An 18,429-nucleotide genomic window follows, 5' to 3' on the forward strand; every position below is an offset into this window, starting at 1 on the left:
TCACTCTCCACTCTTCATCCTCTTCAACGTTCTCCTCACTTCACTCTTGCTAACCTTTGCTACTTCCTGCTCCACACCAGTCACTTCTTCTACTCTTCGTTCCCTTTCATTTTCCTCATTCATCAACTCTTCAAAGTACACCTTCCATCTTCCCATCACACTCCTGGCACCTGTCAATACATTTCCATCCTTATCTTTAATCACCTTAACCTGCTGCACATCCTTCCCATCTCTATCTCTTTGTCTGGCCAACCTGTACAAATCCACCTCTCCCTCTTTAGTGTCCAACCTAGCATACAAGTCCTCATATGCTCTTTGTTTGGCCTTTGCCACCTCTACCTTCACCTTACGCTGCATCTCCCTGTACTCCTGTATACTCTCTTCAGTCCTCTCAGTGTCCCACTTCTTCTTAGCTAACCTCTTTCTCTGTATACACTCCATAACTTCCTCGTTCCACCACCAAGTCTCCTTGTCCACTTTCCTCTTTCCAGATGACACACCGAGTACCCTCCTACCTGTCTCCCTGATCACATTAGCTGTAGTGGTCCAGTCATCTGGGAGCACTTCCTGACCACCCAGAGTCTGTCTCAGCTCCTCCCTGAAAACTACACGACATTCTTCCTTTTTCAACTTCCACCACTTCGTCCTCTGCTCTGCCTTTGTCCTCTTCATCTTCCTCACCACCAGAGTCATTTTACACACTACCATCCTGTGTTGTCTGGCTACACTCTCCCCTGCCACTACTTTACAGTCACTAGTCTCTTTCAGATTACCACGTCTACACAAGATGTAGTCCACCTGAGTGCTTCTACCTCCGCTCTTATATGTCACCCTATGTTCCTGCCTCTTCTGGAAGAAAGTATTCACTACAGCCATTTCCATCCTCTTTGCAAAGTCTACCACCATCTGTCCTTCTGCGTTCCTGTCCCGAAGACCAAACCTGCCCATCACATTCTCATCACCGCTGTTCCCTTCACCTACATGCCCATTGAAATCTGCACCAATCACCACTCTCTCACCTCTGGGGATGCTCTGCATCACTTCATCTAACTCACTCCAGAATTTCTCCTTCTCTTCTAACTCACATCATACCTGTGGGGCATAACCACTCACAACATTGAACATCACCCCTTCAATTTCCAGCTTCAGACTCATCAACCTGTCTGATACTCTTTTCACCTCTAGAACATTCCTCACAAACTCCTCTTTCAGGATAACTCCTACTCCGTTTCTCTTCCTATCTGACCCATGGTAGAACAACTTGAACCCAGCTCCTAAGCTTCTAGCCTTGCTACCTATCCACCTGGTCTCCTGGACACACAGTATGTCCACCTTCCTTCTCTGCATCATGTCAATCAACTCTCTAGCCTTCCCTGTCATAGTCCCAACATTCCCAACAAGTCCCTACTGTCAGTCCTACATTCTTAGCTTTCCTCTTCTCTCTCTCTGCCTACGAACACACCTTGCTCCTCTCCTTCTTCGTCTTTGACCAACAGTAGTCCAATTTCCACCGGTCCCCTGTAGGACAACAGCACTGATGGCGGTCGTTGTTAACCCGGGCCCCGACTGATCCGGTATGGAAGTCATTGTCACGATTCGCATTTTACGTCGGATGCCCTTCCTGACACAACCCTCTGCATTTAACCAGACTTGGGACTGGCAAAAGAAGACACTGGCTTGTGCCCCCTTGCGGTTGCATTACATAGGCTGTATTATCTGTGTGTATCCATTTTTTTCTTATTATTTATGTCATTACGTTTTTTTATTCATTCCTATTGAGGAGCTGCTACCCTGATAATAACTAATACATAAGTACCATATAAAATGATTACATTATGATAAGATCCAATTAACTCTGAACAACTAGTAAGATGCAGCAACAACAAATACATCTTTCAATAATATCGGAAGAAGCCACAGCCAATTGTGACAAAGCAATTTTTACATTTTTTAAATTTTATTTTAAATTTTAACTGGCACAGTTCGGTTTTCTTTGATTTGTAGTGGGACTGTCAACCTGTTATGCTTTTGGAAGAGGAAAAGGAGGAGGTGGGTTTGATGCAGTATAGGTTAACAAACAATAAAGTGGTTAAAAAATAATCAAAACACCCAGAGGCCTTCATCACATCACCAAAACCCCGGCACTGCTCATCCTCACCTCCATCAGTAGTAGAGGTGGTCAAATAAGCAGCATCATGATCACAGATCCACATTAGAAGGGATTATGTAAATTACACAAGGTGAGACACTAATTCTCCTCAAAAAATCATTAAAATATGTGATAGTTTTCCACTTGGTGCGTGCAGTGGTCATGTTATATATTATATCATTAGATAACTATTACTCATGCATTAGTGTAAAAGCAGGATTTTACTGTTGTAGTTGGTTGAGGTGGAGGAAAATTTAAACTATTTTGTATCGGACTGCAACTGCTGATTATTTTCTCCATTAATCGATTGATTGTTTGGCTTGTAAAAATTCTGATAATAGTGAGAAAAGCTGTCACAATGACCCTGAGCCCAAAGTGACACCTTCACAAGGCTTTTGTCCAACCAACAGTCCAAACGTCAAAATTATTAAAAATGAAAGGAACAAGTTCTCTCCCTTATATCGTGTATGTGTGCATCGAAGTCTAGAGACGGATATGAATTTATAGTTAATGATCTTGTGCGCTCATGAAAAACAACTTAATATAATTAAAGCTTTTTAAAGTGTCCAACTGAAAAATCTGCACGGGCAGAGTGCGCGCAGGTAGGCAGGCCAGCCAATCATTTCATTCAACGTGCTTATTAAAGGCCTGAGTTATCCACAGATAGGGATTATTTTCTTCTTCTTTTTTTCCAGAGAAGTGGATTTATTTATTGCTGTCTGGAAGTTAAGAGAATTTCAACAAATATAACAATAATGCTGCTGAAATGCATTACCTTCCCTAGCTTTAACTTGTACAAGATAAAAAAATATCACCTTAAGGGACTTTAGGGTCTCCATAGGCTACTGAGGTCTGGTAAACTAGTTTCTTTCTTACTCCACACTCCCAGATTTTATTATTTGGAAACTGAGTCTTCAGCCACAACAGCGCAGCTCTCTTTGGAGCCTGAAAAGCTAAAAAAAGACTAAACTTTATAGTACATATAGTACTCTAAGACCTATACTAACCGACACACTGATGCGTAAAATCGGCATGGTTCCAGAATGTGGAGTTTCGGTGACTTGATGGCGCCATCTTGAGTCCAGACAGAGTGATGTTGCTATGGGAGGAGACTGAAGCTCCACCCAGTGGGGCTGAACTTCAGGTGGTTAAGTAACTTGGATTAACACAGACTCAGCCACAACTTTGTTTCCAGATTTTGTGACAAGTTAAACAGCAGCTCAGACGACAAACTGGAAGACAACAGCTCTAAGGTCTGTTCTCACTGAGCTTGGACACTAATTTTAGCAATAGTTATGCAATGTGGGAGAGGGAATTAGGCATTTTTGTGGACTTTGAGCTTATATTCAGAGTTGAGTACAGAGATCCAGATGATTAATACAATTTTCTGACCCGTACTAGAACCTCTCTGACTCTGTGAATGACTTATTCAGTTGTGTTGAAGAAACTATGCGAAGAGTTAATTTTAAATAATCTTTAAGCTAAATATTGCCAGAGTTCTACTACTAAGTTATCTAATAATGCTCACAGCCGATGAGGCAAAGTAGTTCAACCGTGAGCAGCTGCATCAGTTTTGGTTAATACATGAATAGGTGTGGATAATGAATGTTACTGCAAATGACAATATCCCGTTAAAGTATACACAGACAATATAGGCTATCTAACAATGAACCTTAACCCTGAACACACAAGCCCTAAATAAATACTGACTGGACTTGATACACACTCGTACGCTTCACCTTATGGACACCTGTGGTATCTGAATACTAAAGATAAGCTATATGTTCATTTAGAATGCAATATTACCACATAGAACAGCACTGTTAATGTAAGCATGAAAAATGTGTCTTAATGTACAAAACAGACTTATGTGTGACTTCTGAAGTACATTTACTCAAGTACTGTACTTAAATACACATTTGAGATACTTCCTGAGTATTTCCTCATACATTTGACAGCTGTAGTTACAATACTTTACCAAGATAGTTCTGAGACAGACAATGTTAGGTTTATAAACGGTCATTGATTTGTAAAGGAAGAGGAATTTCCAACTAAAATCTTAAAACTGACAGAGATCCATTTAAGCCCAAGTACATGCTCATGTATAATTTACCCATATATGTAGAACTGTATGTTGCCTGCAGACCAATTTCACATTTTTGCATGTTCAGCTTGCCTGCGGTGCACTGCCTATAAGACTATGTAGCTTAGACTAGCAATTCATACAAATGAATTAATTCGAAGTGTTAGCAAAGTCAGTGACAATGATTACAAATCTGAAAAACATGAGAAACCATAAAAAAATAGGTAGGCCAAAGGTATCGTAAAAACAGTGTGAAGGAAACTGGATTCATGCCAAATTAGTTATACAGTATCGTCCCTCATGCCAGGAAGAAACAAAGTATCACCAGTTAAAGGTACATAGCAGACAGTCCAAAAGTAAATGAACACTTACTTATGATGCATTAGCAACACTTTAACCTCAGACAGCAAGCAGCTATAATCAGTAGCTTGGTTAGCAGTAAACTGATTGCAGAAAACTAAATTAACATCTCAAATTACAAAGACCAACCAAAAACATAGTGATTTATAAAAGATTGCCCACAGATAATGCTCCAGCAAGGGCATTTCGGAAAGAGATAAGTGACACCTGTCAATATTTAATAGGTTACAGATCTGACAAAATGGTGGATGTAAGAATGTCAGTTAAACGCCAACTGCTACGGAACTGAGCCAAAAGGGGTTGCCACAATATGTTAGTACTGAACTGTCTGCCATCGCCTGCCTGGGTTCCTTTGATCTGACGCCCTTAGCAGCAGAATGACATTATTTGTCAGTACCTTCCAAAATGATCAGACAGTTGTCTGATCAGCCAGTGAAAGACATTGTTGGTGCGACTCAGTAATATAACCCATTACACTCTGTCTTAATTGCCAAAAGTGAGAGTTGGTAACCCTGGTTTTAGGCATTTGAACAAACAAATAATGTTGTCTGGTGAACTGAATTCACCATCTTCCATTATTAGCAAAGAAACGTTTCCTGTCTTACCTCTAGTGGCATCTGTCTGCTCAGTTCAACATGGACAGGAAGCAATGTTGTGTGAAGCTGTCGGTCCAGCCGTCCAGAGGGCTCGTGGATGAGAAGTTTATTGTCCTGGTCCAGAACGTCCTACCTGGTTTCCAGCTGACCGTCCACGCCCTCTACCAGTGTGAAGACGGACACAGCTGGGAGGCGTTTGCTCGCTACACCGCCAACGCCAGTGGGACTGTGAACGGTATGTGGTTCAATGCCTAGACCTAGAAAATCCAGTCAAATTCATTTACAAATGTTTGTGTCGAAAAGTTTGTGAATGGCAGCAAGAACATGTTTTAATAAAATTATGGAATTTCATGGAAGGAATGAACATCAAAAGAGAGAAATCATTTTTCATGCCTTTTACTTAAAGTTTCAGAGGATCCCAGTCTGGGCGGGACATATTCTGGGGTTGAACCAATGGGTCTACTGTGGAGCCTTAGACCAGTTCCAGGCAGCAAGCCTGGGCTCAGGTAGGCCAACAAGGATAGAGCTGTTCCAATGATGACAATCAATACCAAATCAATTATCATGATCAGAGTCGACTCTTTCCCATCATCCCTCAGGATGAGGAAGGTGAATGTCCAGACTCCCATGGAGGTCATGATCTCGGTGTACCAGGGTCACCAGACTGAGGGCTTTGTGCCCATTCAGGTGCCGCTGGCCAGTGTGGTGGTGGAGCGCTGGTACATGGCTCCCCGTGTCCACAGGATCCCGATCACAGAGGGCGGACTCACTGCAACCCTCTTCCTGCCCTCAGGTAGGACCAGAGGAGAGTCTGGAGGGAGGTGTCCTGTGGGTGGAGTTCAGGTTAAGTTAGTTGCGACCAGCAGGTACTGTTGACCTAGTAAAAAATGAAGGCAGGAAACACTCAAAAACGTTTCCATTAAATGTAAACCCAGAGTTGTAGAAGCATCAGAAATATACAATATCATTGTTGTGTAAATTGGTAATTTGACTCGTCTGAAGGATCAGGACCTTTCCCTGGCCTCCTGGACCTGTGGGGGGGTGGAGGGAAGTTGGTGGAGTACCGTGCAGCGCTGCTGGCCTCCCATGGCATCGCCTCCCTGGCCCTCGACTACCTGACCCCTAAAATCATCATAGAAACCGGGAAGATGGTGGACAACCAGTACTTTGAGGTAAACCTGATGAGCATCTATAGTATAAAAAAATGTAATATCAATGTTCATTCAGAATACCTCAAAATAACTTAAGGGTTTTGGAAAATCCTTAACAATATGGCCACTAGGGAGCAGCAGAACTCCACAACAAACTGACAGACACACAGCTCGACACAATATTGATTAATCTGCTGATTTTGAAACTTTTAGGAGTAAACACAAGCAGCCAATCACAGTTCTTGTTGTCTGCACATGGTACCACCATAGCACCGACGTTTACTTACATTTTTGAGTAAAGTTCTGATTTTGAGTCTAACTACAACTATAAATCAAATCTTATATTTAAAAATACAACATCCGCCTTTAAAAGATCTACTATAGTATTAAGTATAACTATAAAGTATAATTTAAAGTAAATTGCACTTTAGGTCCCAAAATTCCTATCAAAAACTACAGAAGCCATGGTGCCCTGGGTTCAGGGTGCTGTTCATGAAGTGCAACTGGATCCGAACAGGATCATGTTGAGTTATGTAAAGTTCATTCAACTTTACAGAGACTCTCATTCACTCAGACCAGATACTGCTCAAGTGTTGAAATTAAAAATAACTCGAGGAAGTGTTGTTCAGAGTTTGACCCAGATAGGCTGGGTTTTTGTTGTTGAGCCTGATGTAAAATCAATTTATCATACTACTACTATTGCTATTATTATTGTTACTACATTTATACTTTATTGTTATAAAAATGTAGCACATGGCCTGACCCTCTAGGGCTTTCATTTTAATCGATAAAATCTTCAAATCAACAATTAACCTCAGTGGTGTCATATAGTCATAACTGTTAACAGCCTGGCAACAGCACTTTGAATTGGCTGGAGGCAGCAGAGGTTTTTGACGTATCTCTAAACACAGAGAGCCACTATTGTCCAGCTGTGTCAAGTAAATTTTATTCATACAGCCGAAAATCACAAATTGCAAACTTGCCTCAGAGGGCTTTATAATCTGTATAACATACGACACCCTCTATTCTTAGACTCTCAATTCAGTCCAGAAAAAACTCCACAAACAAAACCACAAGCAACACAGGAGAGATCCCTTTTCCAGGTCAGATGTGTGAATAATCAAAGATTTAAAAGTCCAAGATAACCTAACTGACAGTTTCTTAAGGTCAGAAAACATGACGGCACATATTCAGTCACCTGACTCTGAGAGGAAAGCTGAGAGTCAAAGATCACACCCAGATTACAGCAGCCTGCTTCACATTGATGGACCAGCTGCAAAGACATGATGAAAGCTGGTTTATGGAAATATATGGCCAATTCAAAAGATTTCAGATTTGAGTTAGAATAGTTGTCAGAAGTTTTGTGACACATCTAAGACTGAATATCAGATTGGACTAAAATAAACAAGCTGTCACCATCACTGGTGGTGGAGTCTAACTATTAGGGCTCCAACACCAGAAACGTGGGCTGGACTAAGAACTATTACAGACTACAAAAGGAAAACTAGCAGTGCTGATAATTTCTGCATCTCTCCCAGATGAACTGAACACCTTCTATGCACACTTTGAGAACAACTTCCTGGCTGAGGAGGTGCAAAAGGCCCGGACCCCTGCCCACTAGCAGTATCCAGGGCAGATGTGTGTCGATCCTTCAAAAGGATTAATCCATGCAAGGCACCTGGTCCTGATGGCATCCCTGGCCGAGCTCTCAAGGTCTGTGCAGATCAACTGGCAGACATTTTCAACATGTCACTGCTTAAATCTGTAGTCCCCACGTTTTAAGAAGACCACCATTGTCCCTGTCCCCAAAAAACCAAAACCCTCTGACTGAATGACTATCGCCCAGTAGAACTCACCTCCACCATCATGAAGTGCTTTGAGCGGTTAGTCAAAATCTTCATCACCTCCTCCTTCCCTGACTCACTGGACCCAGTTAAATTTGCATACAAACCAAAGAGATCAACTGACAACGCCATCACTATAGCCCTCCACATGGCCCTCTCCCACCTGGACCAGAGAAACACAAAGTATGTGAGAATGTTGTTCATTGACATAGTTCAGCATTCTACCCGTTCTACGAGCGGGTCGTCCACCAATCGGAAGGTTGGCAGTTCGATCCTAGCTTCCCCCAGCCCACATGTTGAAGCCCAAATTGCGTGTGAGTGTATGAATGATTAGTCTTCCAACTGAGCAGCTGCCATCAGTGTGTGACTGTATGCTGTAGTTCCTGTTTTATCCATGGCCACACACAGCATCAAGTTTGCTGACGACACGACTGTCATTGGTCGTGTCGTCAGCAGTCGTGTCGATCATTGGCCTGATCACCGGTGACAAAGGTCTTGGACTACAGGAAGCAACAGAGAGAAGGACACCATCAACAGGAGAGAGTGAGCAGCTTCAGGACCTGACCTGGACTCAAGGCAGACGGTACTGCAGCATCTGGGACGGATGGACAGGGACAGTTTCATCCCTCAGGCCATTAGACTGTTGAACTCTTGAGCTCATTACTGTGACTTTACTCGCACTTTATTGACAGATGTCACAGCTGTAACAATTTGTTTTCTGGCATGTTTTCTTGCTGCAGACGGCCTATAGAGTCCTGGAGCAGCATCCTCAGGTCCTCGGCAGCAGGATCGCCATGTTGGGTCTTTCCTTCGGCACCAGTGTCACCCTCAAAATGGCTGCTTACTCCCAAGTTATGAAGGTAAGACAACTGAAAGATAGCTGAAAGTTACTTTTATCATAATGACGTAGCTTAATATAGCTCCACTAGTTTAATCTTAGTTGCTAACAATCGAAAACTTCAGGTAAGTACGTGGTCAGATGAAAAATAGTTTGTGCTAGAAGCTTGGTGACAGTAGCTACCTGTAGGTTTGTGCAGTGGCTACATGTGGTTGTGGCTAATTTTGCTAATAGCACAATACTACTAAACTATTCTGGCTGGGAAGCTAACTGAAAACATGGAAGTTAGCCAGTAACATGCTGCAGCTAGTCTCACAAAATAACTTGCCAAGCTAGCTGGCGTGCTACCAGTTAATTAACTACCAGTTAGCAAGCTAGCTAGCTAGCTTGTTCCCCCCCAAATAATTTCAAACTGTTAACGTTAATTGAACTGAACTTATTCGTCCCTTGGACTCCTGCCTGCATCTCTCCCTTGCGTTTAATGTGGGAGGGACTACACAAGGAAAAGACGCAAGTGAGGGGAATGAGGAGGCATTTAAGATTAATGAGAAGCACCCATTTTCAACTTGTTGTGAATCTTCAAGTCAACGTTCACCAAAGTTGAACTCCATACAAAGGTCTGCAACAATTTACTTCTTTACGGCTCTGCAAGTGAACGCACTGATCGCATTGATTCCATTGAAAAGACTTGATTTCAGTCTGAAATGTTGTAACTGGAACACTTTTCAATATGTTTTCAGTAGTATTCATAAGATTAGATAATTGTTGTTTCCCCATTAATTTTTTTTTTAAACATTAGTACTTTGTCATTTTGTGTGTTTTTTCGGATCTTACTTGTCCATCAAAAATGAATTCTGATCAGGTTTCTGTCTCAGCTGATCCTGTGTCAACTTCTGTATATTAAGTGTGGGTGTATATTTGTTTGTGTGTATGTGGTCCTACAGCTCAGGTGTGCGGTGTGTATTAGTGGGAGTCATGTGCAGCCGATTGACGGAACTCTGGAACAAATGTTGACTTCCTTTGGCAAGTAAGTTGATCTGCTGTCAGTGACTTCATGATTTTTCTTCAACAACTCAGGTGTTGTCTACACATATTCGGATATTTTGAAAACAGATATTTTCCCACTCCGTTTAAAAAAAAAAATTCTGTTCACACGACCTTAGTTTTAATCTTAAGTCTTAATATCTCTGTCCACACCAGAACACAAAAATGACTCCAAACACTCAAACAAGCATGCTGTGCCAGTAGGTGGCGAAATTCTTACATCAACAAAATGTCAAATAGTTATTATTGTCAATAGTTATTCTGCGTGGTATTCCTGGTCGAATTGCATGGTTGTCATCAACTGTCTCTTTACAGGCCTTGCAATAATTATGTAAGACAAAACATGCATAAATGACAAAAGCGTTATTCAGGTTTATGTCCATAGCCCTTCTAAGCGCTCCAAACCTCGCCTTCAGTCGCTCAAAAGCACATTCACTTACCATTCAGCTTTGACACAGAGACAAGCCAAAGTACTGTTCTTTAGTGTTGCAGCCAACATTTGCATACTCTTTTATGAGGAAAGCAATAAGGGAGAAGCCGAATCTCCAAGCAGAAAAACTGGAATAGGCTCTCCATAATTAAATTTTTTTAAGGCATAGGATTTCATTCTTGAAATGAGTGTTCAACTGGGAATTGGCGAACACTCAAGCATCGTGAATGCTTCTGGGCCATCACATCGATGAGTCACATGCGGCTTGGGCATTAACCAAAAACATCCCCTTTCTATTGATGTAATCCGTGGAGTTGGTAGGTGGCTGTTTAATTTCAATATGAGTCCCATCGATTGCTCCCAAGCACTGGGACATACCATGGGCAAACCCTGTGACGAGTTCGTCTACTTTGGGTTCGGTGAAAGGCAGCCTTATGTACTGTGGGCCTAGATGGACTGTTATGGCTTTACAGATCTGCCTAACAATGTTTGAGACACTCTGTTGCAACAGGCCAAAGGTGTTAGCTGTCTTCTGCAGTCTCCACTTGTCGCTTAGGTTAATAAAGTGTACAGGCTACCTTTTCAAAACACCTACTGGAAATCTCATCACCTTTGATTTCCCTTGGATGTAAGGACGAAGGAGCTCACTCAAAGATGTGAGCGATGCTCTGGACATGCAAAAGTTTTCCTTACACTCCTCTTCGATAACAGTCCCACTCTCGAAATTGTCCCACCATCTGCTGGTTCGACTGGGCCTGATCCAAAACCATTGTTTCTGGTGGACTTTAAACCACAGACGCTGAGGTAGACCAAGTAATATTGGGCACAGCAGATGCCTCTGTATGCCGGTGAAATGGTGAAGTTAAGGTGTAAACTTGTAATTAGACATAGCAGTGCTAACAAAACGTAACAAACTGGTAGTCAGCCATTGTTGATGTTTGAGGCACATGCTCATTACACAAAGTAACGATGATGGGCATCCGCAAATTGAGGAGTTGACGTCATCGTTTCCCACATGCTCTGTTTTACATGTCTACATGTTTTCAAAAATCTCTGTTTTAGTGACCTAAAACTCTGTTTGCATGTGGACGAGAGGCCAAAACTTAGAGGAAAATATTTCTTTTCAAAAATATCTGTATACGTGTAGACAACACCTTAGTCACTACTGGCCAAGATTGTCGTTAAATGTCCTTATCCCTTTCCTGCTGCCCAGAGAATGAACCCTTTATATTTTAATGACCCCATGATCTTTCCTGTAGCACTACCCTCAGGACAAACCGTATATTACATACATTAAATAGTGTGTGTGTGTGTGTGTGTGTGTGTGTGCATACAGTGGGTACGGAAAGTATTCAGACCCCTTTAAATTTTTCACTCTTTGTTTCATTGCAGCCAGTTGCAAGTTTTTCACACCTGGATTTGGGGATCCTCTGCCATTCTTCCTTGCAGATCCTTTCCAGTCCCGTCAGGTTGGATGGTGAACGTTGGTGGACAGCCAATTTCAGGTCTCTCCAGAGATGCTCAATTGGGTTTAGGTCAGGGCTCTGGCTGGGCCAGTCAAGAATGGTCACAGAGTTGTTCCAAAGCCACTCCTTTGTTATTTTAGCTGTGTGCTTAGGGTCATTGTCTTGTTGGAAGGTGAACCTTCGGCCCAATCTGAGGTCCTGAGCACTCTGGAAGAGGTTTTCTTCCAGGATATCTCTGTACTTGGCCACATTCATCTTTCCTTCAATTGCAACCAGTCGTCCTGTCCCTGCAGCTGAAAAACACCCCCATAGCATGATGCTGCCACCACCATGTTTCACTGTTGGGATTGTATTGGGCAGGTGATGAGCAGTGCCTGGTTTTCTCCACACATACCGCTTAGAATTAACGCCAAAAAGTTCAATCTTCAGTCTCATCAGACCAGAGGATCTTATTTCTCATAGTCTGGGAGTCCTTCATGTGTTTTTTGGCAAACTCTATGCGGGCTTTCATATGTCTTGCACTGAGGAGAGGCTTCCGTCGGGCAACTCTGCCATAAAGCCCCGACTGGTGGAGGGCTGCAGTGATAGTTGACTTTCTGGAACTTTCTCCCATCTGAATACTTTCCGTACCTACTGTATATGTATTTTTAAATTAATTTCTTTGCTCCACTATTTGTAAGGCTCTAAAGGTGTGTTCAAACTGAATCTAAAGTGAAACATAGATGTGGAGTGAAGAAGAGTTTTTTTTTTGTCCAATTAGGAACACTGAGAAGACTCGCATCACTGAGGAGAACCAGGTGATCTGGCGAGATCTGCTGCTGCCCATTCCCACCGACCCCGCACTCAAAGTGGACGTGAGTATCACCAGCCAGAATTTCTCTCTGTCTTTTCCTTACACAGTTCATTTTTCAGTTTTGTAATTGTGTTTTTGGTCTCAAAAGCAAGTGTCTGTTTTTTTATGGCATTTTGCATTTATTTGGTAGTACAATATTTCCCAGCAAGAATCAAATTGAATCAGAGACCCAACAATTCCCACCATGAACAAGCAGTTGGCGACCGTGGCAAGGAAAAACGTCCTTTTAAGAGGCAGAAACCTCGAGCGGATCCAGACTCAGGGTGCTTAGTCAGTTCATACAGATTTCAAGTATCCAAATATTGATGATGACTATTGACTATTGCATAAGGTGTTTACACAGTTAATAGATCACCTTTTTGTTTTATATTAATGTTCAGAGAGGAGTAATAGACCTGTGTATGTGATAAGGCAATTAAATCAAGGAGTGTGCTTGTATGATTGCCTGTTGTTAGAAATGGCTATTTCCTTCACGGTACTAGGCTAATACATAAGCAGGCATACATTTTTGCGCAGTAGAGCTACAGATGTAATCTATTATACAGCCTTTATCAAGGGAACCATTAGCCTAATCATTTTAATATTATGATACGTTATGGACCTAGGTCACTCACTGCTTAGCCAACTCTCATGTTAGCTAGTTAACGCATAGTCAGCCAAAGTTGCGACAGGCTAAAAAAACTGAGTGAGCACCAGCAGTAGCTGACGGTCTCACTTTGATAGCGTTACGATTATGTTATCTTATCTTATTATCATCGCTATTAATTGAATTAATCATCAATCATCATTGTCATCATGGCCTGGCACACACACTACCTCCCTGCGCCCTCCCTGAGAGTCCCTGATCAAAGTGCGTTGGCCCACTGGGAAAATGCCTGGTGTGCCAGATTACCAGTCGAGCGCTGTCCACAGGTGATGTCCGGTAATGCATAAATATTTGAGCTGCAGCCGGTGATAAAAGCTGAAATGCTGCTGCTGTTTGTCTCTGAGCAGGTGGGACGACTCCAGTGTCCTCTGTTGCTGGTTGTAGGTGAGGACGATCAGAACTGGCCTGCCTACGAGTCTGCACAGGACGTGAGTTTACTGACATGACAACATCCATTGTGAATAACAAGCTTGGTCCAGAGGTTTGAAGTCGCAGGACGACAAAAGTTGGATTAAACTTTACTAATCGCTGAGAGGAAACTGAACAGCTACTGGGTTATATGGAATTCCAAAATGGCCAATATTAAATTAAAAGATTAGACACAAGTTAATCATATGAATAAATAGAGCATTATATGTAAATGAACCAACACTGTGTGAAACAATTTACTAGCTTATTAAAACTCAGCCATTTAATTATTTTTATTTTCAGTTTTACACTTTTATTGAAATCGTTAAATAATTGCCCTTTTTCAAATGTATTTTTATTTCATGAAAACAGCAAACACACAGGGATGTAATAAGGAACAGAGCAAACCAGTGTTGTAACAGTTTCTATGCTTTTTGCCAAATAATGTATGTTTTATGCAATTATGCACATGAGAACAATGCTGGCATGTTATTTAGGTCTTGAAGTTTTGTGTCTGTTCTGGAAAGATTCCATACTGATCAGAGATGACAGCAGTAAAAACAGTATTAGAAACATAAATATATACATTATGAAACCATCTGACAAATAGAGAGATTAGGTTTTTTTTCTTCCTGTTTTCCAGATCAGGGAGATGATGGAGCGAGCGGGGAATAGCCACCTGCTGACTGTCTTGTCGTACCCGAATGCCGGCCACCTGATTGAACCTCCGTACACCCCGCACGCCCGAGCCAGCACCTTCAAAACAGTTCATACACGTGAGAAGGGTAGGTTCAACTTCAGACTGGGAAGCTGTAGACAGTAACAGAAACTCTCCAAAATCAGGACTTTAGGCTTTTGACGTTTCAGTTTCCTGTTGTCTTTGCAGTTATGGCTCTGTGGGGAGGAGAGACAGCGGCACATTCTCGTGCTCAGGAAGACGCCTGGAGGAAGACGCTGGTCTTTCTGAGGGAGAATCTGTATGGCGGCACAAACCCTGGTGCAGCTTCACTTTCCCACCTATAACCAAGGCGACAGCTAATGATTATATATTTCTACAGCTTGGATGGACATGAAATTTTCCTGCTTGAATCATCAGTACAAAAGATGAAAAACTGTTCGAAAATATCTGGTCATAATAATAAGACTTATCAAAACCAGAGATTACAAAGTGCTTTATGAGGGGAAAAAAGAAAAAACACAACATACATATGCATTTCACACAACCATAAACCAACCTACTTACACACATACTGTGAATACACACATGCATACAAATGTATGTATTTGAATAAGGTTATATAAAAGCCCTTGGATAAAAATACATGCTCAGAATCGATTTCAAAAGAAGATATTGATTTTGCAAATCTGAGTTTGTGGGGCAGTTCGTTCCAGAGTTGAGGTGCCCTAACAGCAAAAGCTCGGACCCCTAGCATCTCTGGATCTGGGACTAGGGTCAGGGTCAATGATAAGGATTTCAGTTTTATCGGAATTTAAGAAAGGTAGCAGATATTTGATATGCGTGCATTTTTGCAAGAAGCATTCAATTACCCAGCTTAAAATTGTGTGACGCGCGGTGCTAATGGCGGGTGGAAGATAAAGAGGAAACTGACGATAGAATCTACAGCTTAAATCAATTCACTTTTAAATTCTGGGTCAGTGTTGGTTTAATTCACAGTGTTTTATTCCCAACTGCAACAACATTGTCACTGACTGGCTTCTTCTACTTGGCAACAGTGGCCGAGACTCATGAGTATTTTAGTATGTAGAGCTGTCCGCCAAACTGACGTACAAAACATGATTTCTCAGAAAATAAGTTGAATTAATTACAACTGGTGGCTATAACATAAATCTATAGGATTGTTACATAATTTGGGAGAGTCCTGTGTTTCTGTGTTAAAGGTGCTATCGCTAACATTGATAACATCCAGCCACTAGATGACACTCTCCCCCTCCCCCCTTCCATTCCATTCCAGTAATGAATTCATTTTGCAACATATAGCTATACATTAGCTATAGATTTAGGTTACTTTGTGCGGTGGTGTTTTATGTAACGTTATCTATGGTAATCTTAGGATATGGCTAGTTAGCTTTAGGTAACCCTTTTCCCCCCATCATTTAGGAGATGATCCGAACTTGGCCGATGTTATTGGATCACTCCTCTTTCGTTATGTACACCCCTTCAGCGTATCTCCATGACTGGGCCAGCTTCCCTCCTCCTCCAGATCACCTTCATGGCCCTCCAAAGCCGATGGAGTAGCTTCAGGCCGTTCTTATAGACTGTGTAGGGTACTCCACTGGGGCCTGGTGCTGAGCTAGATCACGCCCTCCTCACAACATCCTCCACTTCGCACTGAAAGGAACTGCTCCTTCCTACCTCCAAGCCATGGTCAAACCCTACACCCCGGCCCGATCGTTACACTCCTCTGCCTCTGGATAGACCCTTTTCACGGCAGACATTTTGACTTGTCAAAACAGGAAAAGCACTGCTGTAAATAATAACATTAACGATGGCTCCATTCCATTAAGTGTCCCATTAAGCCATGTCAGTGAGTGAACATGCACCATACCAGAGTCCTCAAACTGCGTCACCTAAATGGAAAGTAGCCATCATTAATGTTATCAATTCCACCTTTGCTTTTCCTGCTTTGACAAGTCAAAATGTCTCAATGAACTCCCCACTGAAGTCAGGACAGCAGAGTCACTGCCCATCTTCCTCTGCAGGCTGAAAACCCACCTTTTCACATCTTGGCATCCCACACTAGCACTCCCATTTCACTTCTTTAAAAATAAGAAGAAAGAAAACCCACACTTTGAGCTGTTTATTTGGCAGGGATGCAATTTTTTGCTGATGTCTAGCGCTTGTTCCTTTTGAGTTTGACAAAAGCATCAGTTTACAATGACACAAAACAGAGAAAAACACCAAATCATCACACTAGATAAGCTGACACCAGAGAATAGTACTTTTTGATTGTTAGATGACATAAATTGACAGAAAATTGTAAATGTAATTGTTCTACATTCTGACTGTTATAATGTACCATCGTAACATGTCGTTATATGAATAAAATATTAAATAACCCGTGTCTCCAGGAATCAAATTCCTATGTATGAATTTACTGCAGTGCAAACACAGTCAAAGCACGTTAGTGTTATGTTTTGGTAAATGGTTGTGAATAGAGAGTCATGATGTCACTTTCTGTCCGGCCTCTCTTCCACTTGCTTCTGTAACTCAATGCAGTCTCTCACTCAGCATTTCTTTCCTCTGGCTGAAAAAATGAAGCGTGTTCCTCAGGTTTACTTTCTATAATTTCTATAATCACAGTCAAATCGGCTCCACTACAGCAGTTGATATAAGAAATTTAAACCTTTGTGATTTTAAAGGCAGAATAAGTAGGATTTGTCGATTGCTGATTGTAAATGCATGATTCAAAGTTGGCTCCTCCTCCCCAGCTCAACGGGCGAGAGAGAGAGAGCAAGCTAGAGACTGAATGAAGAGAGGGAGCGGCGTTAGTGAGAACAAAGCAGTGAATCAGAGAAATGAAACGTTATTTTCTGATTGTTTCATGGCGGTTACGTTCTGAAGCACAAATAAAATCGCCCACACCTCCGCACAACCGAAGCCGAAGCGCACGTTTCGTCCTGTCCCCGGCCTCTCTGCTCTGCCTGTATGATGTGTGTGTTTCTCAGCACACACATCACAGTGTCATCTAAGTGACCAATCAAAAATGTATGAGAGAAAATGACTGACGACCAGGTGACTCTGGATGGTTGGTGTGAATGCTATCAATCTCTACTGAGACATCTCTCTCAGCTGTCTGAGTTCTATGATTAATCTAAAATACAAAATCCCAACCTGTTTTATAGTAGAGGAGGTTAACAGGTTGTGGAGAAAACTCAGCAATACGTATATTATTGTTGTCAGTCTGTATGACCCTAAGTCATTAAACTGGACATTGGACCATTAACATCACTGCAATACTTGAAATAATTGTGCAATATTCTCTGTTTAATACTCCGTGCAATATACTCTGTTTTCATTTTATTTTATTGATATTTATTCATACTTCTATTACTGCTGTGCAATATCCACCGTCTCATAATAATCTTAATAAGGTACACTTAACTTGACAGTTCATGCACTATTACTTATTACTTATATTATTACATTGTATTATTATACCGTACATACTTATCATCAACCGGTAAATCCACTTTGTACTTTACACTTATTTTAATTTTATACTTATATCTACTTGGTACTAAATTTATCTTGCCTGTATTATAGTGTATTATATTGTGATTTGCTTAGTACTTCTATTCCTGTGTGCACTGACGTGAAAGTGAGCTGCTGTAACAAAAGAGTTTCCCCTCAGGGATCAATAAAGTATTTCTGATTCTGATTAGAGTTACAGTGTGAAATGGCTTTAAAGATGAATGCAAGGATTTCCTAAAATGTCTGAGTGTTCCTTTAAGAAACTGAAAAGCAGAGGTGCCACATGAATGAAAAGACTCAGAAGAACCAGAGGAACAGGTTACATGTTTTGGCCTCTCAAAAAGTAAG

General features: G+C 41.6%; 1 protein-coding gene across 2 annotated transcripts; it reads left to right on the forward strand.

Moving 5' to 3' along the window:
- Nucleotides 1–3,263: 3,263 nt before the first annotated feature.
- On the forward strand, nucleotides 3,264–16,946 carry LOC122874711 (peroxisomal succinyl-coenzyme A thioesterase-like). Of its 2 annotated transcripts, none has more exons than XM_044192954.1 (11): nucleotides 3,264–3,402; nucleotides 5,204–5,423; nucleotides 5,595–5,694; nucleotides 5,788–5,981; nucleotides 6,191–6,360; nucleotides 8,924–9,043; nucleotides 9,966–10,048; nucleotides 12,722–12,815; nucleotides 13,808–13,888; nucleotides 14,512–14,653; nucleotides 14,755–16,946. In XM_044192954.1, the coding sequence occupies exons 2-11, from the start codon at nucleotides 5,228–5,230 to the stop codon at nucleotides 14,889–14,891; spliced, it is 1,317 nt and encodes a 438-aa protein (XP_044048889.1). In that variant the 5' UTR covers nucleotides 3,264–3,402; nucleotides 5,204–5,227; the 3' UTR covers nucleotides 14,892–16,946. The 2 variants fall into 2 exon arrangements, with proteins under 2 accessions (XP_044048889.1, XP_044048888.1); XM_044192953.1 differs by having other exon boundaries at nucleotides 3,295–3,402; nucleotides 5,222–5,423.
- The last annotated feature ends 1,483 nt before the right edge of the window (nucleotides 16,947–18,429 follow it).

This window comes from Siniperca chuatsi, linkage group LG4 (genome assembly GCF_020085105.1).
Source record: "Siniperca chuatsi isolate FFG_IHB_CAS linkage group LG4, ASM2008510v1, whole genome shotgun sequence".
In the NCBI taxonomy this organism is placed as follows: domain Eukaryota; kingdom Metazoa; phylum Chordata; class Actinopteri; order Centrarchiformes; family Sinipercidae; genus Siniperca; species Siniperca chuatsi.

Excerpts from the sequence above, each read along its gene's own strand:
- LOC122874711 (XM_044192954.1), top strand. The coding sequence starts at position 5,228 with ATGGACAGGAAGCAATGTTGTGTGAAGCTGTCGGTCCAGCCGTCCAGA. Across the intron at positions 5,695-5,787 it reads GGCAGCAAGCCTGGGCTCAG|GATGAGGAAGGTGAATGTCC; the intron begins GTAGGCCAACAA and ends ATCATCCCTCAG. Across the intron at positions 5,982-6,190 it reads AACCCTCTTCCTGCCCTCAG|GATCAGGACCTTTCCCTGGC; the intron begins GTAGGACCAGAG and ends ACTCGTCTGAAG.